General features: G+C 57.0%; 1 protein-coding gene across 1 annotated transcript in view; it reads right to left on the bottom strand.

The window, feature by feature from the left end:
• The window catches only part of Tmem132d (transmembrane protein 132D), a 199,634-nt gene that overhangs the window by 171,729 nt on the left and 1,746 nt on the right, over positions 1–26,159 (bottom strand). The window contains exon 3 of the mRNA XM_013023040.1: positions 25,852–26,159. Within this exon, the coding sequence (XP_012878494.1) occupies positions 25,852–26,159 (308 nt within the window). The remainder of the gene's footprint in view (positions 1–25,851) is intronic.

Genomic DNA, 26,159 nt, shown 5'->3' with positions numbered 1-26,159 from the left:
GGGGAGCAGGCGGGGGTCAGGGGGTGGGGAGCAGGCGGGGGTCAGGGGGTGGGGAGCAGGCCGGGGTCACAGCACCAACTCTGGAATCTCAAGGACACGCAGAAATAGCTGAGCTCCGGTAGAAGGATGTCCCAGGTCTACAGCCAGGTCCGTGCGATCTAGCACTTCGTCCTTGGGCTCCAAGGCCTCTGAATCTGGAATTTGTGATGTGGGGAAAAGTCTGGAACATTCCACCCCAACTACGGGGTTCTCCTGAGGGTGGGCAGAGTCGATAAGCATGACAGAACCCGGACACTGCGCTTCCTGACGCCCTGAGCTGGGCACATGGCGCGTCCGGCCGTGGGGCTCCACCTTCGAGCACTTGCTCCCCTGGGTGCGGCCCGGCTCTCCCTGAGACTTGGTCCTGGGAGGACCCGTCCATCCCAGTCTCTCTGACTGGTGCACACACATGCCCGGCGTTGCTGTGGTGCTCTGCACACACCCGTGTTGGCACACCTCCCGCCGCGCCTGCAACTGACATGCAGCCAGCGTGTAACGCACCAGCCGCGTTGTGGCTTGTTTCCAGCTGTGGGCAGTAGGCGCCCCATAAATAGGTTCCACCGCCACCCTCCTGTCACTCTGTACGGCCGCCGCGTTCGTTCTAGACGTAAATCGAGGACGCCAAAATCAGGCAACAGAGAATAACCACGAGGCTTAAGTAGAAAATAACGTGTAGACGCATAACATATACTTCCGTCCACTTCTACGAAACCTCTGGGGGCTTGCTTAAGGGCCATGGTGACATAAATTTCCACCTTTCCCAGCCTGTTTTCACTTTAGACATTTCTGGTCCTCAGTGCTCCTGGTTTGAGTGTATCTGTCCCTCTTCCCTGTGCCCCCATATGCCCCCCACCTCCCTTTACACCCCTTCCGCAGAGGGGGTGGGGGGCACGCTGCGGAGACGCGGGGCCAGCCTGCAGAAACCCACACAACAGGCAGCCCAGGAGGAGGGTGGCGGAGGGACACAGACGGAGGAGAGCGCACGCTATTTTTCTAGTTGACATTTTCGGGTAAGAAGTCTGAAGTATCACGAGCCTCTTCCTACGCTCAATACGAAACGTCGGCAGGGCTGCTCTTGGGAGAGACTCGGGAAGCTGGAGAAAGAGCCACCGGGGTGGAAGAGGCCCCTGGGAAGAGCAGACTCCCAGCTGAGGGCGCACCGGACGCAGCCCTGCTCCCACACCGCGATGCTCCAAGTATGCGGCCGCAGGACAAGGCAGGGGCCATGCGGGCAGACAGCTGGGGACCCTGCGGTGACACCTGCCGTGAGCCACCCCACACAGCCCCTGGGCACGCCATGGTGGTTGCCGGATATGGAGAAACAGCTCTGGCTTGGGAGCGCAGTCTCCTGCTGGGCACTGACTGAAAAAGGCTCACTATAAATGCACGTGTCTTCCACTCAAAGCCCTGGCCAGAATCGGAGAGCCATTGCCACACTCTGGCCCTCAGGACACCGAAGAGGGTGAGCTGAGCTGTCCTTCTCCACACCAGCCCGACCCCAGGGGACCCCAGCGCCCTCCCCTCCACCCTGGGTAAGTCAGAGCCAGACGAAGCTCTCCGCCCGCAGCACCCGAGAACCAGAGACCTCATCTCTAACTGCGGGGGGGGGGGGGAGGCTGCGCAAGATCTCCATCCTGGAAAACGCCTTGAAAATCTGCCCTGAAGACTGGGCCCCCGCGGTGGAGGGGACGAAAAGTCCGCACTGAAACAGAACCTGAGCCTCGGGGCCGGCAGCCGCACGGCAGAGCGTGACGTCACATCCAAGTCCGCTGGCCTAAAACCTCCGAAGGCGTCACTGTGTCCACCGGCCCCACAACATCCTGGCCCAGAGACACCCCGGCTCTTCACCGGCATGCACGGGGCATGCGCTGCCTGGGTCAGCCTTCTGCCAGCCCGGCCGGGCTGCTGGCTCCCATTCGCGTCAGGCAGCCAGCCCTTGCTCGGAATCAGAAATATCCGTGCATGGGGCAGCGGGGGGAGGGAACGCAGGAAGCTCTCAGCTCCCAGGCTCACAATGGCTGGGCCTGGCTGGATGAATACAGCCTGACCGGAGCAGCCTCTTCCCACACCCAGCGGCAGCAGCGGGGACTCAGTTACAGGAGGAGGAAGAGCCAACGCCCCGCCCTCACAAGCCACCCGGAGGCCACCGCGGCCCGAGAGAGCATGGCCAACCGTGGGCTCAGGCCAGCTCTCCTCGCTACAGACCGGCCAGAGAATCTGGGGGAGGGCCAGCAGCCGCTCTGCACGTTTCTCTTCACTGTCTAATAAAGTATCGATTTGAAAGCCATCTGGAAGGGCGGGGAGAGGAGGACGCAGGTAGCTGCGCTAGCACTTTGTGGTCATTTTGAAAAATGGTCACTGCCACAGCCAGCCGTCCTTCCTGAGTGAGCAGAGGAGACGAGAAGAGCTACGTCCTGGCGGCTGGGGGAAGGGGAGGAAGAGGCCGCAGCCACGCCGTGGGGTGAGAAGGAGACACTAAGAACAGATGCATCTGGTGATCAGTTTTACACCGTGCCAGTCCAGAGCGCTGATGCCCGTGACTGAGACACAGGGCAGGCTCTGGCCAACAGCAGGGTTGAAGGAGGTGCGGTGCTGCGTAACACAGGCCGCTCCCTGGGGACCCTGGGAGAAGCCAGCTCCCCGGCACAGGACGCAGACGTGCAGATGGCCCGGCTGGGGCTGAAGGACAGCTGGACAGTGCTCCCCCTCCGACCCCCACACTGACCGCCTGAGACGGGGCGTGCACGGATACATCTCACTCAAGCTTGGATCACGTCTGTGTGGACCGATGGGAGATTGTTGGGATGACACCGAACCGGACACTGCATGCCGAAGCACGTGGCATTGGTGACTCTTCCTGAGTGGAGCTGGGGCTGGGCCTGGGGAGAGGCAGCTCTGGGGGCACACAGTCTGCGTCTCCCTGGCTGCACTCTGTCCATTGGTCCTCCACCGTACAGTCATCCAGCCGTACCCATGGCAACCGGCTCCAGGACCCGCCCCAACCAACACAGCCCCGTTCCAGCCTGGTAGATACAATGCACCATTCACACAGACGCTTCGCCAGTCCCCTTCGGACTTCAGGCCTCTGCCAGGTAACTCATCACACGTAAGACGCCGTGCAGGTGGTATAAATCACGATGCGCCATGTTCTCTAGGGAATAATGACAAGAAAAGAAATCTATACGTGTGTAGTACAGACACTACTTTTTCAATGTTTTCAATCCACGGTTGGTTAAATACACAGGCTCAAAGCCCCACAGATAACGCAGGGCTGGCTGTAATTACTCCCCAGATACTTTTACGGGGATTCTGGGAAAAGCTAATTTAGTGCTGCTCAAGTATTTTCTCTTTTAAATTAGTCTGATGGAAAATAAAGTAAAATTAAATTAAATCCATTTGTAAAAGGTAAACGGTTCTTGAATCACTGCGAACACACTTTGCTGAGAACAAGGCCATCTCCGTGGGAGAAGTCCAGACACACTGGGAAGAAGGTTACTTCTGGAATGGCCCCTATGCACCATAAAACAAAAGCAGAAGATGAGGCTGATGGCTCAGATGGCCTCCAACGCGACCTCCCTCCCCAGAGTTCACCCTCGCCAGCGGCCTGCTCCAGCCAGGTCCCGACTCATCCCCACAACGACGGATACTCAACACCATGACGGGGGCTGAAAGGCAGAGGGCATCGCTCCTGAGGCTCCAGCTGCCCACTGAACCAGGCAGAGAGGCCCGCCGAAGAGGAGGAGCAGCCTGGCACCCGGCTGTGCGGAGGCTCCAGCTGCCCACTGAACCAGGCAGAGAGGCCCGCCGAGGAGCAGCAGCCTGGCACCCGGCTGTGCGGACAGCAGCCGTCAACATTACCTCCTAGCACCAAGGGTGACACCACTGTGTGCCAGCCCACTCTGGCTCGCTCGGTGAGTCAGCGGAGCCCGGCCCAGCAACGTGTAGAAAAGCCGGGATTGCCGTACAGCTCTCTTACGCCGAGGCTGAATTCCAAACTGCCCGCTAATGTTCTTAAAAATAAAACTATGGCGTATGGTTCTTCAGAAGGTGCACCTGTAGGTGGATATTTTTCATTCAAATACTCCCCATGGTTTTATGGATAATTATCCCAGACACACGGGAAAGTGGTGGCTGGTGGCTGGTGCAATTCACTCAGAGAGGAGCGGCTGGGAGACAGGGGATGGGTGGCAGACAAATACAACCTCATTGCATGCGAAAAACTGCTCCATCAGAGTGATATTACACGGTTCCGTTTGTCAGACCCCCAGGAAGCTGGGTACGGTCACGTGCATCTGACATCCTACAATTTTCACAGGCAGAGTCAGGAGGACCTTGAGTTCAAGGCCACCTGGGGCTACATAGGCCAGACAGGTCACAACACACACACACACACACACACACACACTGTAGGTCAGACAGGTCACAACACACACACACACGTCACAACACACACACACACACATCACAACACACACACACACACACACACACCAAATCTTTGGATTCAACAGAATAATGATTTCCTGGGGAGGGGCTGAGGGAGCCTTGGGGGCCATGGATAATGCCGTGCCTAACTGTTCCAACTCATCAAGTGCGCACTTAAGATCTCTGCATTCTACTCGGCTCACATTTCACATTAGGAAACATGGCAGATGAGTGCTGAACCACAGTTAATGATATGCAGACATAAATATATCTGGGTAAAGTGCACTTTCATTTGCCACTGACTTGGAAACGTGTAGGAATAAGATGTATTAAGGATGCAAAGAAGGTGAATAAATTATTATGTGCTAAAGTAGAGAGGAGTACCACGTCAATTATAGAACCTCGGGAACGGGCATCTGTGTGCTAAATGTGAAACTTGATCAACATGTCTACATTTTTATATAAACTATTGGGCAGCTGGGGCTGCAGCTCAGTCCCAGAGCATTTGCCTGGCATCCATGAGGACCTCCAAACATGGGGGCAGGGAGGGGAAGTACACATACACGGCTCCTGCCACTCTTGATTAGTGCATTTAACATTTTTTTTTTAAATCTCAAACTTAATTAACTAGCAAACATCAAAGGCTCTCTGTGCCCTGGGATTTGGGTTCCTGCTTGTACGCGAGGCTGACTGTGCAGGGCACCCTGCTCTCTGTTGGTTACAGAGGCTCAGCCCCCTAAACCTGCCTGGAGAGTGTCTGGGAACCAGTGGACCGGCCGTGGTCAGGAGCAGGGCACGGTCCTGCACATTACACTGGGCAGAAGGCAGAAGCTAGGCAAAGGCGGGAACGCGTCCAAGCTCCTACAGGCCAGGAGCCTCCGAGTGAAGACCCAGGAACACAGCCCACCGTGCACAGGAGTCTGACACAGAGCATCTGTCCAGCTGAGGTTTCCCGTGCCCCTCAGTGATCTCCAGCATCAAATGACAGATGATGGAATACAAAATAAAGTCAATGAGAAAGATCTCCAGCTCAAGGAGCACTGGGTCAGAACGATGGCGGCTGAGAAGCCCAGGGCCAGCAGGACACGCGGCTGTGGAACTCTCCAGGCTCTGCCGGCTGCCTGGAGACACGGGATGGGAGAGGCGGCGGAGTGGGGATTCTGCAGGAAGGCGGCTCAGTCCTGACTGTGTCCACCTGCGGTGTGCAGGGTCTGGGAAGCCTCTACCGAGAACGGGGGCAGAAGAGCGCCGCAGACACGCCCAGGCCTCCCCGTGGCCGTGCATCTGCTCTGCATGGCATGCTGCATTTCCCCAGCACCGCCGGGGTGAGGTGAGCGCTCATCAATGCTGGGGACACGATGTCGACGGGAGGAGATGGGAGATGAAACATCACCAGCACAGCGAAGCATCGTGAAATGGGTGGTGTCAGACCCGAGTGCTCACGCGCCCGTGACACAGATCAGGACGCAGACACCTGGGAGCCAGCCAGGGGTCAGGGCTGACCTCAAAGGCTCCGGGAAGTGAGAGGAAGGCGGAAGGCACCGGAGATGGTCAAGAGCAAAGTACCGAAGGCGAACGCGGAGACGCTTTGTAGTTGAGGACAGAGGAGCCGCTGAACGCGAGGCCTCCCCACCCCCAGCCCCCGCCCCCGTACGGTGCTGTGACCCTGATGTGCGATCTGTGTAGGACCCAGGTGAGCTTCCCAAGTGTTCTCACAGAAGAGGGTCCTCGGGGTTGAGTCAGTCTAGGAGGCACACTAGGGGGACAGAGAGGGACGAAGAGCACCGCAGCAGGGGTACCGCCGGGGGACAGAGAGGGACGAAGAGCACCGCAGCAGGGCACCGCCGGCTCCGCACACACTCAGGCTGAGACTCAGAGGCCGGCTGTGAGCCATAGGACCACCAGAGACAGGATCCACTTCTGCGTGGGTTACACGTGGAAGTCAGTCACCGCCTCCTCTTGCTCACTACTGCTGCCACTCGGGGTCGGGGAGAGCATATGCTGTCGGCGTCACCAGTGGGAGGGTGGCAGTCTAGAGAGCTCAGAAATGCCCAGCGTTGCCTTTGGCTGGAGTCAATATGAAAGGGGTGCGGCATGCAGAACCAAAATACGCATGCGTCTCTGAACACAGGGCTACCCCAAAAGTGGCCCAAATAACTTCCCACTAGGATGGAAAGATACACAGCTCGTAGCAATCGCAGGCGGCAGGGCAGGCACCGAGATTTCAGAGCTGCCCAAAGCCACAGGGCTGTGCGCGTGGCCTGGCCGCACCGAGGTTTCCCACTGGCTGCGCTCGGGTCCTGTGGCAAAGGCCCTGCTTCCTCTCCCGTCTCCACCATGGCGTGGGCACACAGCAGACGCCGAGCCGACACGCGCCGGAGGCTTTGTTGTCTGGGGCTCTGCTCCGAGTGTGCGGACCATCGCTCTCCCCGGCACTCACAAAGTGCAAATTTACCTTGTGCAATGGACGCAGGGTTTTATCACCACAGCCAGGCAGAGCCCAAAGCTAAGCACGAATCGATACAGGTTAATGGCTTTGTCTTACCAAGGAAGGAAGGAGGGGAAAGAGAAGGAGCCTGTTAGAAGATGTAGTAACCCTAGGTCTGGATGGGAATCGGATCTCCCATGAATTCTAACTGAAATCAGGTAACAGGCAAAAGGAATGCACAAGAAGCCATGTTTAAACCCGGACGCAGTTCCACAACCCTACGCTGAGTTCTTGCCTGACCCCCCCACTCCCCGCCACCCACATGCCACCCACATGCCACCCACACGCCATCCACACATCACCCACACGTCATCCACACGCCACCCACACATCATCCACATGTCATCCACACACCACCCACACGCCACCCACATGTCATCCACATGCCAGCCACATGCCACCCACACGCCACCCACATGCCACTCACATGCCACCCACACGCCACCCACACACCATCCACATGCCACCCACATGCTACCCACATGCCACCCACACGTCATCCACACGCCATCCACACACCACCCACACACCATCTACATGTCACCACACACCACCCACATGCCACCCACACGTCATCCACACGCCACCCACACACCACCCACATGCCACCCACACGCCACCCACATGCCACCAACATGCCACCCACACGTCATCCACATGCCATCCACATGTCATCCACACACCATCTACATGCCACCCACACACCATCCACATGCTATCCACACACCATCCACACGCCACCCACACGCCACCCACATGTCATCCACACGCCATCCACATGCCACCCACATGCCATCCACATGCTATCCACACACCATCCACACCACCCACACGTCATCCACATGCCACCCACAAACCATCCACACGCCATCCACATGCCATCCACATGCTATCCACACACCATCCACACGCCACCCACATGCCATCCACACCACCCACATGCCATCCACACCACCCACATGTCATCCACATGCCACCCACACACCATCCACACGCCATCCACACACAATTATCCCTGGAGTGCTGGCTTGTGGAGGCTCCCCGGTGGTCTTGCGCAGTCTCTGGGGTTTCCTGAAGTATGGCGACACGTGTCCCTCGCTGCTGCGTGGCACAGCGTGGCTTCCCTCCCCGGGCTTCCCGTGCCCCGTCCCGTTTGCCCACCCCGCCCACCACCTTGCTCTTCTCGTCTCCAGGGTCCGGTCTTTCCCAGAGTGGCATACGGTCCCCATGTCCAGCAGGGGGTTCTCTGGACCCTTCGCTTAGCAATATGCGTTTACGTCTCCTCCAGGCTGCTCCGTGGCTGGGGCGCTGCCCCCGACTCGGGTTTTAGTGTGGAGTAGTATTTCATCGACCTGCCGCTCCGTGGTTTGAATCCACCCACCTCCCACAGGACATCTTGGTCGTACAGTTTTTGGCAGTCATGAATGGAGCCAGGACGAATACCTCCAGGAAGAGAAGTTTCCAGGTCTTGTGTGTAAATGCCAACAGAACCTGGGGCACGGCTTAGTGACAACGCCACGTATGTCCCTTTTCTGGTCAGAACCCAAGTTTCTGTCCTGTGGCCATTGTTTTCTATTGACTTGGGCAGAAAGAGATAGGTTGAAGGCATCAGAATGCTCCTAACCAATCAGAAACAGCCACAGTCGGAGGAAAAGCCCCACCCCAGGCCGCAAGCGCGGTCACGCGTAGACACTGAAGCATGGGACTTCCTGATCATTATTGTTATCGAAGCTTGAGGAGCAGCCAATGAATTCCGAGTTCTAGGTACGTAGCTACAGCGTAAAATTAACATGCTGCTCACTGACCTAATATGAGACGCTACACATGCACACCTTCCTAAGGAGACAGTTCTAATTAAACCAGCCATGGCCTTGGGGAGGGGGGCGGGTGATAAGCAAGAGATGCGAGGGGTTCATTTAGAACACTTCCACCACCTATCTGTGTGCGGATTTCAGTAATTTCCTTTCGGAGTGTATGCATTTATGAAGATGAGTCTTTTACCCCGAACGCACCCCAGCAGCATTGGAGGGCTCACTCTTAAACCACCCGGTCCATGGCCCACAACCAAGCACTTCCCACATATCTTGCAGCTTGCGTTTTGCTGTGTACAACATAAACACGCATGAGCGTGTCCCTGTCTGTGTCAGGCAGACGTGATCACAGAAGTGATGTGCAGGACCGTCCTGGTGGTGCCGTCTTGGAGCCAGAGACCCCTGGGGACCCTCCCTGGGTAGCTCGAAGTAATCGTGGGAACAGAGGGCTGTGCACACATCCACAGGCCAGGAGAAAATGGACCGCTGGGAAGCAGGAGAGGCTCCTGGGCTCCTGTAGCTCTGTCAATCACCAGAGGGGCCGTGTGGCGTTCTGCAGACACAAATGCTGGCGTGGTTGGAGCTCTGCCTGGCTCCCGGGGAGGGAACTGCGCCGTGGGGGTCAAAGCCGCCTCTGCCACAAATCAAGGCTCACAGAACGGCCCCTGTCCCCAGGTAAACAGAAATCCCAGGCCACCAGGCCAGACATCCTGAGGGCTCGGAGCGTACTCCCCAGGGGCAGGGACAAAGGGCTGACGCAATCTCTCTTCTCTCCGGAGGAGGCTGAGTCCTCCCTGTACACAGCCCTCGCTCCCCCAGGGGCGGCCCGCTGGCTCCGCGAGCAGAGGCAACTTCCAGAATAAACAAACACATGCTTTGGCGGCCTCTCTCTCTGTGTGTGAGCACCTGTGGACTTCGGTGAGCCTCTGCCCGCCACTCCATCAAAGGGTCCGAGGTCCCCACTGGGTCCTCCGTGCCGGGCATCCAGCCTCAGCTCCACAATCAAGGGGTTCTTTTCAAGGCCAGAATCACAAGGGCCCAATGTCCTGTGGCGGACAGAGGCAGCTGGCCCTGGAGCCACGCCAGGTGGGGGAGGGAAAGGCTGAGCCCTAGTGATGGCTGTGAGCAGAAGGCAGCACACAGCCCCGCAGAACATGCACCGCAGCGGGCAGGAGCGATGAGGTGTGTTCTGAGGGGCTCTAATCCGGCCCTCTTCACCCCGAAGCGGCAGGAATAAGCCTGATGTTTACGCACTTAAATTAGCCGGGGGAGGAGCAGGCAGAGATGATCAAAACCGCCCCTCGTGCGGGGGTGGGCGGCGATGTCCACGCTCCGAGATGGACGAATGGGCCGGCCCCCTCAGAAGCCACCTTAACGCTCTCCTGGCCAGAGGTGCCTGTGATCTGTGAAGACCAGCGTGAGCACAGAGATGATGGTAACCGCTCAGGCATCACCAGCAAGGGTAAGGCTCCCTCAGGGTGAGACGGGCCAGGCCGGAGGCTCACATGTGTCCCTTCACCCAGCCTGTTCAGACCAGCTCTTCATCTGGGTAGAAATGCAAACAAGGTTCCTTCTAGAAGGAACCGGCAAAGGTTCTCCTTTTCCTTCGCTTTGGTTCTGGGAAAACGTCGGCGCTGCGTCCACGCTAAGAGGAAAGCTATGTGCCGCGAAGAGCAGGTTCCATCCGAGTCCACGCGCAAAGCTGTCTGTGGCTCATTCTCAGGCACGCTGGCCTCCGCCCCTCCTCCCCTGCCATTCCTAGCTGGGCTCCCCGTGAGCCCTGGGCAGCAGCCCTCCAAGCCCAGGTGCAGAGCCCACGCCTGTCGGCCGTGCCAGACGCACGTGGCGCTGCCTCGCGGGTTTCTGGGCTGCGGCAGGTTGAACTGGGCCCCCGGATGGTACGTTTCCAAGCTCCCAAGCGCCGTGACGGTGGATGGCTTCCAAAGCGCCATCCGCGAACCAGGGGACACGTCTTCATCGATGAGTCACGAGGAAGAACCCGTAACCGTCGCCGGGGAGCGCGTAGAGGGGCGGGGCGGAGCACAGACAGAGAGGCAGGAGCCGCAGCAGCACCGGGCCTGGCACCTGGTCTCACAGAGCCCTCCCCTTGGCAGAATCGACTTCCCCGAGAAGCTACGCTCTTTTGTAAGAAGTGGCAGGAACCACAACCACATCCGTCAACACGGTGACAAGGCCTGGAGCCGGCCCCCGACTCCAGCAGCGCGGGGCTGCTCTGTCTCTGCTCTACCCTGCGAGCCACGGGAGGGCAGGGGCCTCGCACCTGCTACCATGCAGACCTAACAGTAAGGCGGATCTGGCTCGAGACGCAGAGTCCTCCATCCAACCACCTTCCCACGCCCTGCGCGTTTTCCCTCAGCCCTGTCTGAAGGAGCTCCCGCCCCGGCTCCAGAGCACCACCACCACAGATGTGTAGATCTGCCTTCTAGCTCTGATGCCGGCGCTGTCCTGGATCCTGGCTTCCATGAACAGCCACGCCGATGGCTCCATTTCTCATCCCAATTCTGGGGTTTCTCCTCTCCTTCCCTCACTTCCTCCTCCTCAACTTGAAACTCAAAATAGCCCTGCTTCCTTTGCGAGAAGTCTGCCGGCTCCCCTCCCCGGGGAGGGGTGTTCTGTAGACATCTGAGGATGCTGTCCGGACCCCGGAGCAGGAGGGCACCAGGCTGGTGCTCCTCAGCTCATGAAGGTGGTGGGTAACTCACAAACAGGTAAGTAATTGACGATGTCCACAGGAAACACAAAAACAAGCGATCAGAAGGCAGTTCCGCTGCCCTGTGAGTTGTACACTTGTTCCCAGGACACATTAGGGAGTAAACAGCACATCATCTCAGGATTTACAGGGCAATTAGGTTAAGTACTGACAAAAGTGCATTAGGCTGACAAGGTGCAAATGTCTGGACAGCCGACAGATGAGGCTGCGGTCCAAAGTGTTCCCAGGGGAGCGCACACACCTCGCGGGAAGGGCGGTAACCATCAGCGATTCCCAAACCCACCACCTCAGCTGTCCCCCGCGGTCCAGTCCAAGCCGGGTGGCTTGAACGTCGGGGTCTCCTTCCTCCCTAACCCCCCACCCCCGCCAGCGGGCCTTTGCCACGGGCCAGAGGCTACACAGACCTCCTTGTGGGCACTTTGTCTGCGCTCGGTCGGCTCCTCCCGCAGTGGACACATCATGGCCGCAGGAGGAGGGAGACAGCCCGGCCTGACTGCCTTGAGCCTGCCTCTGCCTCCCCTTAACGTGAGATGAGCCCCGGAAGGCTTCGTCCCCAGCTGCCGGAGCGGACGTTACCACGCCATCATAAAATGGTGGCATTGTTAGAAAGGGGGTCAAAGCTTTCGGAGGGTCTGGCTGGCGGGCGTAGGTCAATGGAACCATTCTCTGCTTTTTCCTCTCCCCTTCCTCCTCTTCCTCCTCCCCCCTCCTCATCTTCCTCTTCCTCCTCCTCCTCCTCTTCCTCCTCCCCCCTCCCCTTCCTCCTCTTCCTCTCCCCCCACAAGTTGTTGAGCAATGAGGGCCTCATGTGCTCCTACTGACCCAGAACTGTGAGGGCATCATCGTCCTGTTTCTATTTTTTTTTAAATAAAATCTACAGTGATGAAGAACAAAGACAAACAAGTTCATAATGAGAGCAGAAAAGCAGCGTTTCACCACCACAGCCGGACGGCAACCTGCATGCCAGGGCCTGGATTCTGGGGTGCCATTCCCCCGCCCCCGTGTGCTCCCCCCCCGCCCCACATGCCCCTCCCCTTGTGTGTCCCCCCCACCTCCCTCCCCCGCAGTCCTGCACGCACCTGCTCCACTCCATGGCTGATCTAACTTGCTCCGTGAAGGTCCAGAAAGGAAATGGTTTTGTCTCACAGGACTTAAGGTCTCTTACAGCTACTCAACTCAAGCTCCTTTTGACGCTGCACAGCCTTATGGGTACTAAGGCACAACTTCAGGTCCGCGGCCATTCACACGTGCTGGGCTGGAAGGTGCGAGTCCCTAGGCAGTGCACTTGGAAGCCCGGCGCGAGTCGGAGCCGCTGGGGAGAGACGTGCTCTCCAGGGATGCCGTCCCCGTTTCCCCAGGAGCCGGGGGTGGGGGGGGGAGATACAGCAGCCTCAGAGGACTTACTGCCTGATCACGCGTGGAAACACTTAGCCAATTCCCCAAGATCGAGCTGATTCACCAGTGCCCTCAGCCTAACACAGTCGTTTGTCCTGGGTTGTCTGCCAGACGCCCCTCCCCCCACCACACACACACACACACACACACACACACACACACACACACACTTGCTTTTTCAACTTTAGCCAAATTGCCTTCATTTAAACTCAATTAACTTTTGAAGCTACCCCCGATCCCATTTGCAGAGGGGAGCTTTGCGAATGTCCCCATTACCAATTCCTGTTTTCCGTGTTTTAAAATATAAAGATCATTTGACATTTGCTTTAAAGGTCTCCATCAGCAGTGTTAATGAAACTCATTAAACAACTTTCTCCGGCTCAAACGGCCCCCCCGATCACTTCCTTCTTAATTTAAACAGCAGCGGGAACGCTTCGAAGGACACTGCTTCACAGTGGGGTAGGAGCGACTCGGTCTGACCAACAGCACCCCGAGGTAGACAGCCGCACCCTAAGCACAGCCCCGCGTGCCCCCGCCACAGGAAGATGCCACCGCTCCGCCCACCCCGCCCGCCCAGGCAGTGTTCATCTGCTCACGTGTGCGCACACACGCACACACACGCACGCACACACGCACACACACACACACACGCACGCACACACGCACGCACACACGCACACACACACACACGCATGCACACTGTCCTCGGCACTGTCTCCGCCCGCCCAGGCAGTGTTGGTGTCATGGTCAGGGACTGTCTGTCCACTCTCTGCCCTCCCCGCTGACCCACGCTGGGACACGTGTCTCCACGTGTTCTCTGCATACCAGCCCGTGCCCTGCTCTCTGGGGTATCTGTGCTGTTCTAAGGTGAGCTAACGCCCGTTGCACGCGGAGAGCATGCACCCGCTCAGCCGCCTTGGAGGGTCGGTTCCATCTCGGGAGAGGCACCGTACCGGCCCAGATGGTCCAGGCTGTCTGCACCCGCCTCTGCCCGGGTTTGCATGGTGAACTACCTCACAGGATGCCACCCTCTCTCCTTTCTTCCTTCCCCCCTTCCCTCCCTCCCTCTCTCTCTCCCTTCCCGTCCTGCCTTTCCTTCCCTTCAGTCCCTTCTTCCCTCTTCCTTTCCTGTACCTTCTCTTCTTATCCTCCTCCCTTCTTCCTCCCTTTGTCTACACTATAGTCTGTCCTCTACTTAGCGCCACATGACTTTGACAAAGAAGGCTGCGTTGCTGTCTGAGCTGAACCCTCCCGCGTAGCCCACTCCTGTGCCGCAACGTCTCGCTTCTCGGGAGCATGTGCTCTGTGAGCCCCTTGACGGGCACGCGGGGTCCTGTGGAGGTGACCTGGAGGGTCTGTATCCAAAGGGGGGCGGGGAACACCAAACAGAACCCAGCAGGAGACTAAGATCCCGGGGCGCAACGTGAGCTAGAGAGAAGGGAGCCCTGCGTGTCTGCCGTGTGATGCGAAGCACGGACGCGTGCATACACCTTCACTGCTGCTGGGAGCCTCCTCCTCCACCTCTGCCCTGTGAAGCACGGACGCATGCATACGCCTTCACTGCTGCTCTGAGCCTCCTCCTCCACCTCCTCTCTGGCCCAGTGCAGAGTTCTTGGATTTTGTTTTTGTTTGTTTACTGGTCCTGAGACTTGAATTCAGGGCCTGGACACTGTTTCTGAGCCTCTTTGTCCTCAAGACTAGCGCTCTACCACTTGAGCCACAGCACCACTTCAGGCTTTTTGGAGTAGTTGATTCAAGATAAGAGTCTCACAGACTTTCCTGCCTGGGTTGACTTTGAACCGTGATCCTCAGATCTCAGCCCCCTGAGTAGCTGGGATGACAGGCGTGAACCACCGGCGCCTGGCTCAAAGTTTTTCTTTAAGTAAGAAGGAACCCCTGGGGTCAGATGCCACTTGCCTTCCTCTGGTGGGAAAGACTGGAACAACTGAGGAGAGCGTGAAGAGCTCAATCATCAAGGCGCGGGAGAGATTAAGAAAATAGACAGTGGGGGAAATACACAGGAGGAGCTCTGAAGAGCTCACAGGGCCAGGGGCCAGGGGACAAGGGGCAGGGGCCAGGGAGGCAGAGGCCAGGGGATCAGGGGTCAGGGGCCAGGGAGTCAGAGGCCAGGGGGTCAGAGGCCAGGGGGTCAGGGGCCAGGGATTCAGTGGGCAGGAGATAGAGGCCAGGGGCCAGGGGGCAGTAGCAAGCAGAGCTCAGCAAGGCCAGTACAGACAGGGATCCAGGGAGAAACCGCCACGGCTAACCACTGTCAATCAAAGAGGGAGAGGAAGCACAGGGTGCTGCCAACCTTGGCCTTCGGCCTCTTGCTAACACACCCATCCACTTAGATCCCTAGAAAGGAGAGTGCCCGGCCCCGCACGGCAGGCCACCCCCAGGCTGAGGGAGCAGGGCATGCCCGGCCCCTCACGGCAGGCCACCCCCAGGCTGAGGGAGCAGGGCATGCCCGGCCCCGCACGGCAGGCCACCCCCGGGCTGAGGGAGCAGGGCATGCCCGGCCCCTCACGGCAGGCCACCCCCGGGCTGAGGGAGCAGTGGGGGATGCACACTATTGCTCACTCTTCCTTGGGGGCAGCCACACTTTTCCACTGGCCGCTAGACCCTGGCTTCATCCAGACACTCTCTAGCCTTTCTCCCCAGGACCGTCGGCTACGGCACTAGCACACAACATGGTTTAAAGTTTTGAGAAAAAGACAGAAACTCTCAAACCAAGCACTGTCGTTTTAGCCAACTTTCCCTCTTTATGAACTATTGCTCCATCTCTGTCCACCCTTGGTACCTATACCCCAAATGGCTTGTTTCTGTCACTCGATTCCTGAAGGAAGACACAAACGATATCACAAAAGCTCGGCAAGCCGGAGTTCGATCTCCAAGACCCACAGTACACTGGGAGCTCTGAGCTTGCTCCGGGCATGAGGCATGCATCCTGCAGCAGTAGGCACCCCAGCCCTGGTATCTGCTGGACGCGAGAGCCCCAGCCTGACCCACAAAGCAATTACCGTCTCTCCAACAGCCATTGTGGATGAAGTCCATGGCGTCTGAGAAGTAGCAGTCGGACAGGAGACGTTTCCAAGAAATCCCAGTACACAACCCTTACAGTGTTTAAAGCTAGGATTGATTACCCCCGGCACAATTAGTCCCTTTCCACCCACAGAGTTCTTATCCCCTCAACTTGTACACTCGCATTTAAATACACCCACTCAGAAGAGGTATTTGAAGCCTCAATCTGGGGTGTTTAGAGTTGATTTTATTGTTGTTGAAAAAATCCCATACATAATCTTATCTAATGTGAAGCAATTTAACTTGAACACCCCTCTTCCCGTTAAGCAGAAGAGGAGGAGCAGAGGATGCACACTTATCAATTCACACTTGTTTCCTCTTTGTGTCTCCTGGAGAATGAGCTCCTAATGGGATTTTAATCAGTGTTCAGCCAAAAACAATAAAAGCTCCATGGTCTATTAATTTTCAAAAACATCAGTTAAATAAAGCCAAAGAGGCTGCTCCAGTGCACGTTTTCAGAGACTGATTGGTCCAGGGATCTGTGCATCTGATACCAGAGCATCTGTGATGGAGATCTGGTCCAGGGCTCTGTGATCCTCACAGAGGATCTGTGATGGAGATCTGGTCCAGGGCTCTGTGATCCTCACAGAGGATCTGTGATGGAGATCTGGTCCAGGGCTCTGTGATCCTCACAGAGGATCTGTGGTGATGGAGATCTGGTCCAGGGCTCTGTGATCCTCACAGAGGATCTGTGATGGAGATCTGGTCCAGGGCTCTGTGATCCTCACAGAGGATCTGTGGATGGAGATCTGGTCCAGGACCCTGTGATCCTCACAGAGGATCTATGATGGAGATCTGGTCCAGGGCTCTGTAATCCTCACAGAGGATCTGTGGATGGAGATCTGGTCCAGGGCTCTGTGATCCTCACAGAGGATCTGTGGATGGAGATCTGGTGCATCTTTCAGGAAGGAGAGTTGGGCTCCCCACACTTGTCTCGGTGCTGGATGGTCCAACTTGCCTGTCTGAGGGGCACCATGGAGATTAGTAACGCACACTGCCGAGTGCCTGCGAAGGCCACTTCCAGACACGACTAGATCCAGAAGGCTCTGACCCGACGCATGGTCATGTCATGGATGGATTCACAATGTGGGCAGACAACTGGAGGAGGGAAGGCCGTTTGTGTGGGAGGCAGAAGCTGGGGGCAGGCCTTTGAAGGGCCTCTCTGGGCCCTGGCCCTTCCTGCTGCTGTCTTTGCCTCCATGATGCTTCTGCCTGGCCACAGAGAGCCATGGAGACAGCCCGCCCTGCACAGAGACGTCTGGAGCCATCACCCAAAGGAATCCATCCATTCCTTCAGTCATCCCAGCCGGGTGTCGCAAAGGGGACTCACGCACACCCCGGGGGATGGAATCGAGGAAGGTGCCGACTGTCCCAGAACTAAGGAGTAATGCTGGAATCAGGCTTTAGATTGCTCTGGGAGAAAGCGTCAGCGTTCCGCAGGCTCATGTGCATCTGTGTGCCCCTCACGGGGATTGGCTAACTCCCTGCAAGAGCCACCTCTGCGGCTGCCAGCACTCTACAAGTTCATGACTTTCCGCTTTTTCACGGCACTCTGAGACAATGTCTGCTCTTACACTGAGGCTCACGGAACTGGGCACTCGGCACACACAGTGAGACCTGAGCGGCAGCGCTCCCCACAGCAGATCCGAAGCCGGCGTCCCGATTGCTCGCCTCAGACGCAGAAGAAGGCAGGGAAAGATGGGGGAAAGCGGCGCAGAGGCTGGTATGTCGGAGTCACTGCGCCCCGGGCCCGGCCGCCTCTGGGGATGACAAGCCGGCACAAGAGGTCAGACCTGCAGAGTGAAGGGAACCCCACCCCCCGCACCCCAGCGGGGTGCTCCACACCCCAGAAGTCAAGTCCCTCACCCTCTTCTATCAGAAAACCCCTCTAATTTCATACATAGTAGACGGGATGGTATCACCCCACCACCTCCACCACGTTCATCCTCCTCCACCCCCAGAGGCCTCCTCTGTACCCACGTGCCCTTGCTGTGGTTCACTTCTATTCCTTAGGTCCAGCTTCCACTTAAGAGAGAAAACATGTGACAAATGTTGGCCTTTCTGAGTCTAGCTTGTTTTGCTCAACATGAAAATCTTCCAGCGCTACCCGTTTTCCTGCAAATGGCATGATTTCATTCTTTATGGCTGAATAATGCACCATGATGTGTGTGCGCCGCATTTTCTTTGTGCATTTGTCCACGGATGGGCGTCTGGGGGGCTCTCCGGCGTGGCTATTGTGACCTGTGGGGCTGTCGCCGTGGGTGTGCAGTGACTCACACTCTTTCAGTCTGTGCCCGGCTTTGGGAAACGTGGATCAGAAAGGAATTGATTGTGCTATTTAAATTGTGCATAAACTATGTACCTGAGGGCCGAGGGGCCCTGGGGGAGGCGGGAGGGCCCGGCGCCAGCGAGCCCTCAGCTACGGGTGCTGAGACATCTCAACAAGGAGGAGGAGACACCGGCACCTCTCCCACCGTGGAGCACCTGCCGGGTGCTGGTCTTGTTCTAGACTTGGAGGCTTCATGGTAAATGTGAGGCCTGCGATCTAACCAGGGAAGCACATGCCGGACACACAGGAGACGCAGGATGAATGAGGCAACCGCAGAACAGAGGTTCTCAGAGACAGACCGGCACGAGGCTGCCGCGGGCTCTGCTCGGAGGTCGGTCCGTCACCTCCCGCTGGCCACACATGAAGTCCAAGCTCCTCTCCATGAGAGTTCCGGGAAGCCATCGCCCCCGCCTGTCTTCTCCACCCCTGCCTCCCTCTCTCCTTTCCTGACTCCCGCCTTCCCAATTTTCCTCTCCCCTTCTGTCCGTCTGTCTGTGTCACTGTCTGTCCGCTCTTTCCGTTCCCTTCCCCCCTCTCTCTCCAGTTCTCTCTGCCTGTCCGGGTCACACCACGCTTGCCATCTCCCCTGCCCATATGGACGCATCTGCTTCTCTTTGAGTCCCACAGCGGGACAAGATGGAGCTCGGCCCAACAACACTTTTTTTCCCCCGCATTAGTGATTTTCTCCCAAAATGCTAATTTGAACACAGGTGTCACCGTTCTCAGGAAGCGTCCATCAAGCGTCAGCTCCCCGCTGGCCTGTCTGACTTTGCCTCTCCAACATCACAATGCTTACGCATGACAGACCCCTCGACCCCACCCCGCTTTGGGCACATTCACAGCCCAATGGGGTCGCGTCTCCAGTTCTTACAGAGAACTTTTCTCTATTCGTATTCTGGAAGCAATATAATTCCACGCTCTAACTTTGGTCCAAATGGGGAACGCTGAGCCAATGGCGCGGCGGACGGGAAACTTGATAGACCTTAAGGATGTGCGGCTGGGGCGCAGGCAGCCTCCTGAGCAGAGTGGATGAGCGAACGGGGGCTGCGCGGTTCATATTCGCGCTCTGCATTAATGACCCTTGAAGCCAGGCGACCGGCCATTCGCACCTGCGCTGTCTCCAAGAGGACTCCCTTAACCAGCTCTGTGCGACCTTACGTGCCTCCGAGCCACAGCTCGCCCGCCTGGCGGAAGGATGATGAATGGCGGGAGGACCCCGCAAACAAACGGGCCCTGTGCTGTCGGGGTGCATCACGCACACCATCCATCTCCCGCGCGCCGGCCTGCGCCCGGCAGCCTTCTCTCATATTGCTTCATTTTCTCATCGCCAAAGAACCTCTCGCCTATGCTGTGCAGGGGGAAGGGACCACGGGGACTCTGGAAGCCCTGCCCCTGACTTAAGAACAGTCAACCCCAAGTGTCTCCACCAGCGACTTCTGAGAACTGGATGCCACACACGTGGACAGAAAGATATTGAAAACACAGAAGCACTCTCTCTCTCTCTCTCTCTCTCTCTCTCTCTCTCTTTCTTTCTCCCCCCTTCCCCCCACCAAGAGCATCAGCATCTTCAGAAAACAAGGAGTTCCAACTGTAGCTACTCCCTTACACGGGCTCAATAGTGGGTACAGCGCCTAGTAGCTGCTTAAAAATCCCCCAGGGCGATGCCACTTTTTGAAGGCTCCAAATCTACGCCACTCATCTGCAGACCTGAAATTCCACCCAGATCCTGAAACTGATCCCAATGCTTTTCACTCTCTCTCCTTGGACTCCACTAAACTACCCTTGTGATCAATCATTTCCTGTCGAAATTAAAATGTCAGAGACAAGGAAAAGAAAAGCCTGGCATGTCTGAGTTTGAATACGTTATTTAAAATTTTATGTGAAAGCATTTTGTGCATTGTGGGAAAGAGCAGTATCACTCTGCCTTCTTAGAATTCTCTGAGCTCACACATTAGAGTCAATGAGAGGATTTGCCTATTTTAAAATCTGCTTTATAGTTTATTAATGCCTAAGAGATTGTAAAAAATAAACAATTTTAAGTCACTAATTTCTGCTCTGCAATTTTCTTATGTATAAAACTTTGGCTGTTTTGGTGAGCTAAAGCCAAATTGTGTAAGGGATGTTTCCTTCTGGGCTTTGCATACCATTTCCTTCTTACAGGCTTTAAATCCCAAACAAACTCTACAACTGATAGATCCTCAAAGGATCTACCCTTGCTGAGGGATGAATACATGCATGCACACGCACGCACACACTACACACACGTACACATATGCACACATACAGGCACACATGCACACACACACACTTATAAGCAACGCCTCCAAAGCTGGGTCAAACTGGGGCAGCCCCTGCTCCTCACGTCCAGCCGCCCAGGGCCTCCACCACCCTGTCCACGTCGTCCACCTTTAAGATGGCCTCAGGGAACACTGCACAGTCCTCGCTTTTCCCCTTCTGTCTCCTCTTCTTCCCTCCCTCTTGGTTTTTCCCATCCTTCCTTCTTTCCCGCTCTGTCCCCCACTTCCTTCCTCCACCTGTTCTCCATCGGCTCCGGCCCCCTCTCCCTGGTGAGCTCTCTTTTTCAGAAGACAGCTCGCAGTTGCCTGCTCTGTTCCATGTGGTCCTTACGTGAGCCCTGAGTGTCACTGCGTGAGCCCTGAGAGTCACAGCGCAACGCTCTTCTGGGGAAAGCCTCACGGAGACGCCAGTGGAGATGTGGCGCCACTGGCGGCCGGGAGAGAAGCAGATGTCCCCGCCAGCTGACCCACGGTGTTCCTCCTCACCACCGGCAGGGCCCTGTAATCTCCCAGCCGGGGACCTTGCTCTGCCTGACACCTTCCACACCCAGCCCCCCAGCCCCCGGGGCCTCCGGTCCTCTCTCCGGTGCCCCTCCACCCTTCCCTCCCGCCAGCCAGCAGAGCCCTCAGGACAGATGACCCTGTCTGGCACAGCCCAGTGTCTCCAGAGACAATAGTCAAACTATGTAAGGCTCTAGGTGGATGCTGAATGAATGAATGAGCCAGGGAAGGAATGACCGAGTGAATGGAGAAACAGATGAACCTGTAAGAGAATGGAGGCAAGTGAGGAAATGAGGGAATGGGGGAAGCAATTCGTGCAGGTGTGCCTTCACCGCCGCCTGCTCCCTGTGCCAGAACCGCAGAGGCCGAGCCTGGTGCTGCTGCCCCTACATCCAGAGGACGCCCCAGGCTCGGCTCAAAGACGCTCTCCCCGGTACAATGAAATGAGTCTGCGGCGTGTGTCTTAGCGTCCCAGGCTTGGCTCAAAGACGCTCTCCCCGGTACAATGAAACGAGTCTGCGGCGTGCGTCTTAAGGAAGCATTATTCTACTTTCAGATTTTAACAGTGCAAATGTCTCATTGCAGCTCATTTTGTGGCTTACTGAGCTGTGTTATATCATGAACATTCTCCAAGTGCAAACTGAGCATGTCTCCAGGACACCATTACAGCTCCATCCCACCTGAAACCAAGCGGAAAATCCAGCTGTGGCGGTGCGGGGTCGCGGCCCTGCCTGCGGGGACAGGGGCTCCAGCCAGGAGGGCCATGCTGCTCCCACGCAGGCGCTCAGTCCTGAATTGGGCAGCTCAAATGGAAGGGATGTCTCCAGGCTAAAGAGGACGCTCCAGAGGCCGCTCTCCCTTGCCTGCTTCAGGCTCCTCTTGTCACGCAGATTCTGGCTCATGGCCTGTGAGTCACAAACACACTCTCAGGATGTCCAGAGCTAAGTGTACTCTCTGGAGATGCCAGTCAAGAGACCCGTGACAGATCACCAACGCTGCGCCCAGGGGACCTGGGACAGCTCAGCTCATGCCTGTGTTAACACCAGATCTGACTACCATGAATAATTCATCAGACAACAGGGAGATTCAGCAGGGAGTGTTTTCTGGGAGGGACATTTTCACGCAAATGTGGTGCATAACAGGTGTTTACATTGCAAATACTTGTATATGATTGGGAAATTAAAATGAATGAGTTGATAAACAAACGAGAAACTATAGAATGAGAACCAGACTGGATAACGCTCCCAGCCTGGTGGTGGATGCATTTCACAAGGTGTCTCTGAGGACTCCAGGGGGAGGGGTGCGAACAGCACCCCAACAGACCGGGAAGTTCAGCATGGCCTGGCCACGTTCTCAGATGAAGGAATTATGACGCAGAGAGACCACGAAGCTTGCCTGGAGTTCCCCCAAGGCTTGGGGTCGGGGCTGGCTCTCGGATCCCTGGCTTCGTTTTCCAGGAGCCTCTGCTCAGAACAGGCCAGCTCTGGGCTCTGACCACAGGATAGCGGCGTCATCCCCCGGCCAGCGTCCCGGAGCCCCTGCGGTCCCCTGGTTCCATCCTCAGCCCTAGAGCAGGGCCAGGCCACGAGCCAGGAGCCCATCCAGAGCCAGGTGGGTGCTCTGGTTAGGAAGGAAGGGAGGGAGGGGGAAGGAGGGAGGGGGAGGTGAAAGGGAAGGGAGGCCTGAGGTCCACCCAGGTCACAACGCTTTCAGCAGAAATGGACCTTCAGGCAATACCTACCCTCATGTGTTGGCAAACCCAAGGTTTATGGGTTCGAGACGCGCATGCAATGCGCCTTAGGAGCTCGATGAGCAGCAAGCCTGTGGGGCTCAGGAGCCCGGCCCCAGCCTCTCTCCCACGCTGATGGGAAGCCTCACACCCGGCAACCTCCCAGTCAGAACCAGAACCCGGAGCCGCTGCTCCCGGGGATTTCTGGTGACGGTAGAAATCCAGTTTTTCATCTTCTGTTTCTGCTTTGTGTCAGTACTGGGGTCTGAACTCGGGACCGGGATTGGCTATTTCTACTTGAGCCTGGCTCTCTACCACTTGGGCCACACCTGAGCTTCCAGGCTTTGCTGGCTAATTAAGGATAAGAATCTCTTGGTTTTTGTCTGCCCAGTTTGCTCGGAACCACAATTTTCAGATCTCAGCCTCCAGAACAGGGTTACAGGGGCAAGCCACCCGCTCTATTTTAAGGGTAGATTTAAAAGATATCTGCAATCAGGGAAATGTAAAGACGGGGTGCCAGCTCTTGGCGGGTGCCAGCATGCAATGGTGCCAGCCCGGGACTCTGGCTCAGCCACACAGCTAAACCTGTCAGGATACACGGCTGGCAATTTCCACCCTCAGATCAGCACCTGGATGACACTCTCCCAGGACGCCCACCTGCTCACTCACTGCCCGGCCCCAGGCCCACCTCCACGCAAAATGATGCCCCCTGCGGCCTCCACACACAGACAGCCCGAGAGGCCGTCACTGAATGGACGTGTGACTCGCTGGCCTGGCCGTCAACCGGGAAACAACGCTGCGAAGCTGCCCTCCGGCCACCAGCGGTCCTCTTCCGCCATTGGAGTGTGTGCTGAAGGTCACTGTTTTGGAAGATGGCCTTCCTGGCCGCATTAATGGCAAATGTGACGGCCCATTTGCCTTCTCTCATTTTAAAAGCACTTGGCAACCAGTCACGGATGGCCACCGTCTGCAGGAAAACAGCTGTGGCCAGAAAAAAAAGGGAAACCTGCGCAAGGGTCACCTTAAGCTTAGCCACCGCGCATCAGCACGGGCCACGGGGGGATGCGATCTCCCGCGAGCATGCCCCGAGGCAGCAGCATTGCGTCTGAAGCAGAGGTGGGGGTCTCAGTGCCCTCACTACTCATTTTGAGGGTGACCAGGGCCGGGTCAGGCTGCCCAGAGCACAGCGCTGGGCACTGGACCCCAGAAAGGGGCATATCGGGCCATTTCCACCAGTGAGCGGGAAAGATGGTCACGGATATCAAACGCAAGTGCTGCACAGAGATATGCAGCAATAACAGAGAACGCAGTCTCAGTAGTGATGCGTCTACAGACGGAGGCCAGGGACATCTGAGGAGCTGACAGTCACGGACCAAGCACAGACTGGATGCAGGAGATGGGCCCAGCCCTTTAGGAAGAGGAAACCACACCAGAAACCTAGGCACCCGCCCCTCCCCACGCTGGCTAGAAGAAAAACAGCGACCAATGCGTGACTTGTTCTCAAAGTGCAAAGAACCTCAGGAAGCCTACGGAAACAAGCATCTCAGAATTCCACTCTTCCTTTCTGCACAAAACTTCCACAAGTCTCCGTGTTCTAAGGCAGTTTATTTCTTGTCATCACTACGCAGTCCAGTTTAGTCCCAGTCCCCTGAATATCTTCGCTGGCTGGGAAAAAGCCTTTGCATGCCGTAACTGTCTGTTCCGCAGCCAGCCCTGCGTATGATCAGAGCTGGGAGGAGGCGGGCGCAGCTACAGACACGCGGCCACCGCAAGGGAGGAGGAGGAGAGCCTCCGGCCTGCCAGGCTGCAGCCGGGCCTGGCTGTATTATGCACCCCCGCTGCATAATACACGACCTAGAGTCCATGCTGCCTTCAGGCAGACCCTAAGGAGCGATCTGATGGACCCAACACCTCAGCCAGCTCCGGGCCGCGCACACCTGAGCCTGTCCGTGCAACGCTCCCTCCAGGGGCCATCTGTGAAGACCCAAGAAAACGATGGAGATAAAGAGAGACGTGGTCCAGAGTGGCCAGCAAAGATTTCGCTTCCCATGCTTCCCAGGGTAGCCCGCGGGTCTCTCAGCCTTCCCTTCTCATACAGACGAAACCTGAGGGAGAAAATGGTGACTCTCCAATCAGTAAAAGTCCCGAATTTGAGAGTGAAAAGTCACAAGCTGAGTCACTAATCTAGGTACTCTATCCAAACGGAGGAGGAGGGAGGAGAGAGGCCAGGTCTGCACATCTCCCGTGTGACTACCCCCCCGCCCGCACATGGTCGCATGCACACGCATGCACACGTGTGCACGCACGCACACACACTCTCAAAGCCTCATAACCACTTGTCAGGATCATCAAAGTACAAAGTTTCCTGCGCCCAGAGCAAGGAGCAGGGTTCTCCAATCTGTAGCAGTGTCAGGACACGTTCCTCCAACCCACGATGCTCACATTCAGTGGTTCTAAGCAAACTTAGGTCTGTCTAAAATGAAACACCACTATGCAATAAAAATGTGATCAGCTTTGCCCGTGCCGTGTGTGCCAAACAGATATACAGAAAGCATCTCTGGAAGCATGCAGCGCTCATTGTAAATGTTTCCCCTTCACTGAGTCCTTACATAAGACACCCCAGAACCTCGACCGTGTCCCTCACTCATTATGCTCTTTTCTTTTTTGAACACTCAGTTCTATTTCCAGGGAGAAGCAGGATGATAACGTTGAGGTTGGTACCACATTATACACAGAACTCGCGTGTTGGGAATAGAAGTTGCGTTGGCAGAAACACATTCTCAGCTCTGGCTGGCAAGGGCTGCCGTCGCGTTTGCAGACGCGGGCATTCCTGACCCAGCTGCTAAGCCCACACCGGCCCGCTCGGTGCAGGCTACCAAAAGAACGTGTCCACCACCGCCCCCTACACCCTGGCAAGCAGCTTCACTCTGGGCCAGCACAGCAGAGATGGAGGGCTGGCCCAGCTCCTGCAGCCGAGCAGGCCACCTCCGCCGGCCGGCCACGGGGAGACCAGGAGACGGCTTACCTGAGGGTGAAGCGGTCCTCCGTGCAGTTTCTGGAGATGGAGACGGGGAAGGTCAGCACAGCTCCCGGCCTCGCGGCCCCAGGGGTGTAGCGGATGGCCACGTTGCTGTCCAGCCACAGCTCACTCTGGGCCGGGCGGCCGGGGCTCTGGTAAAGGAAGATGCTGCCGATCCTGTGCAGGGGAGGGGCCGACTCGTCCACATCGCTGTGGCCCATGCGGAGCCCGCCGCCCGTCCTGGGGGCGGCCCCGGTGCAGTCCCCGCGCCCCTCCCCGGGCTGCACCATGTAGTAGAGCTCCACGCGGGCCCC

This window comes from Dipodomys ordii, unplaced genomic scaffold (assembly GCF_000151885.1).
Source record: "Dipodomys ordii isolate 6190 unplaced genomic scaffold, Dord_2.0 Scaffold66, whole genome shotgun sequence".
In the NCBI taxonomy this organism is placed as follows: Eukaryota; Metazoa; Chordata; class Mammalia; order Rodentia; family Heteromyidae; genus Dipodomys; species Dipodomys ordii.
This window is presented reverse-complemented; position numbering and strand designations above follow the sequence as displayed.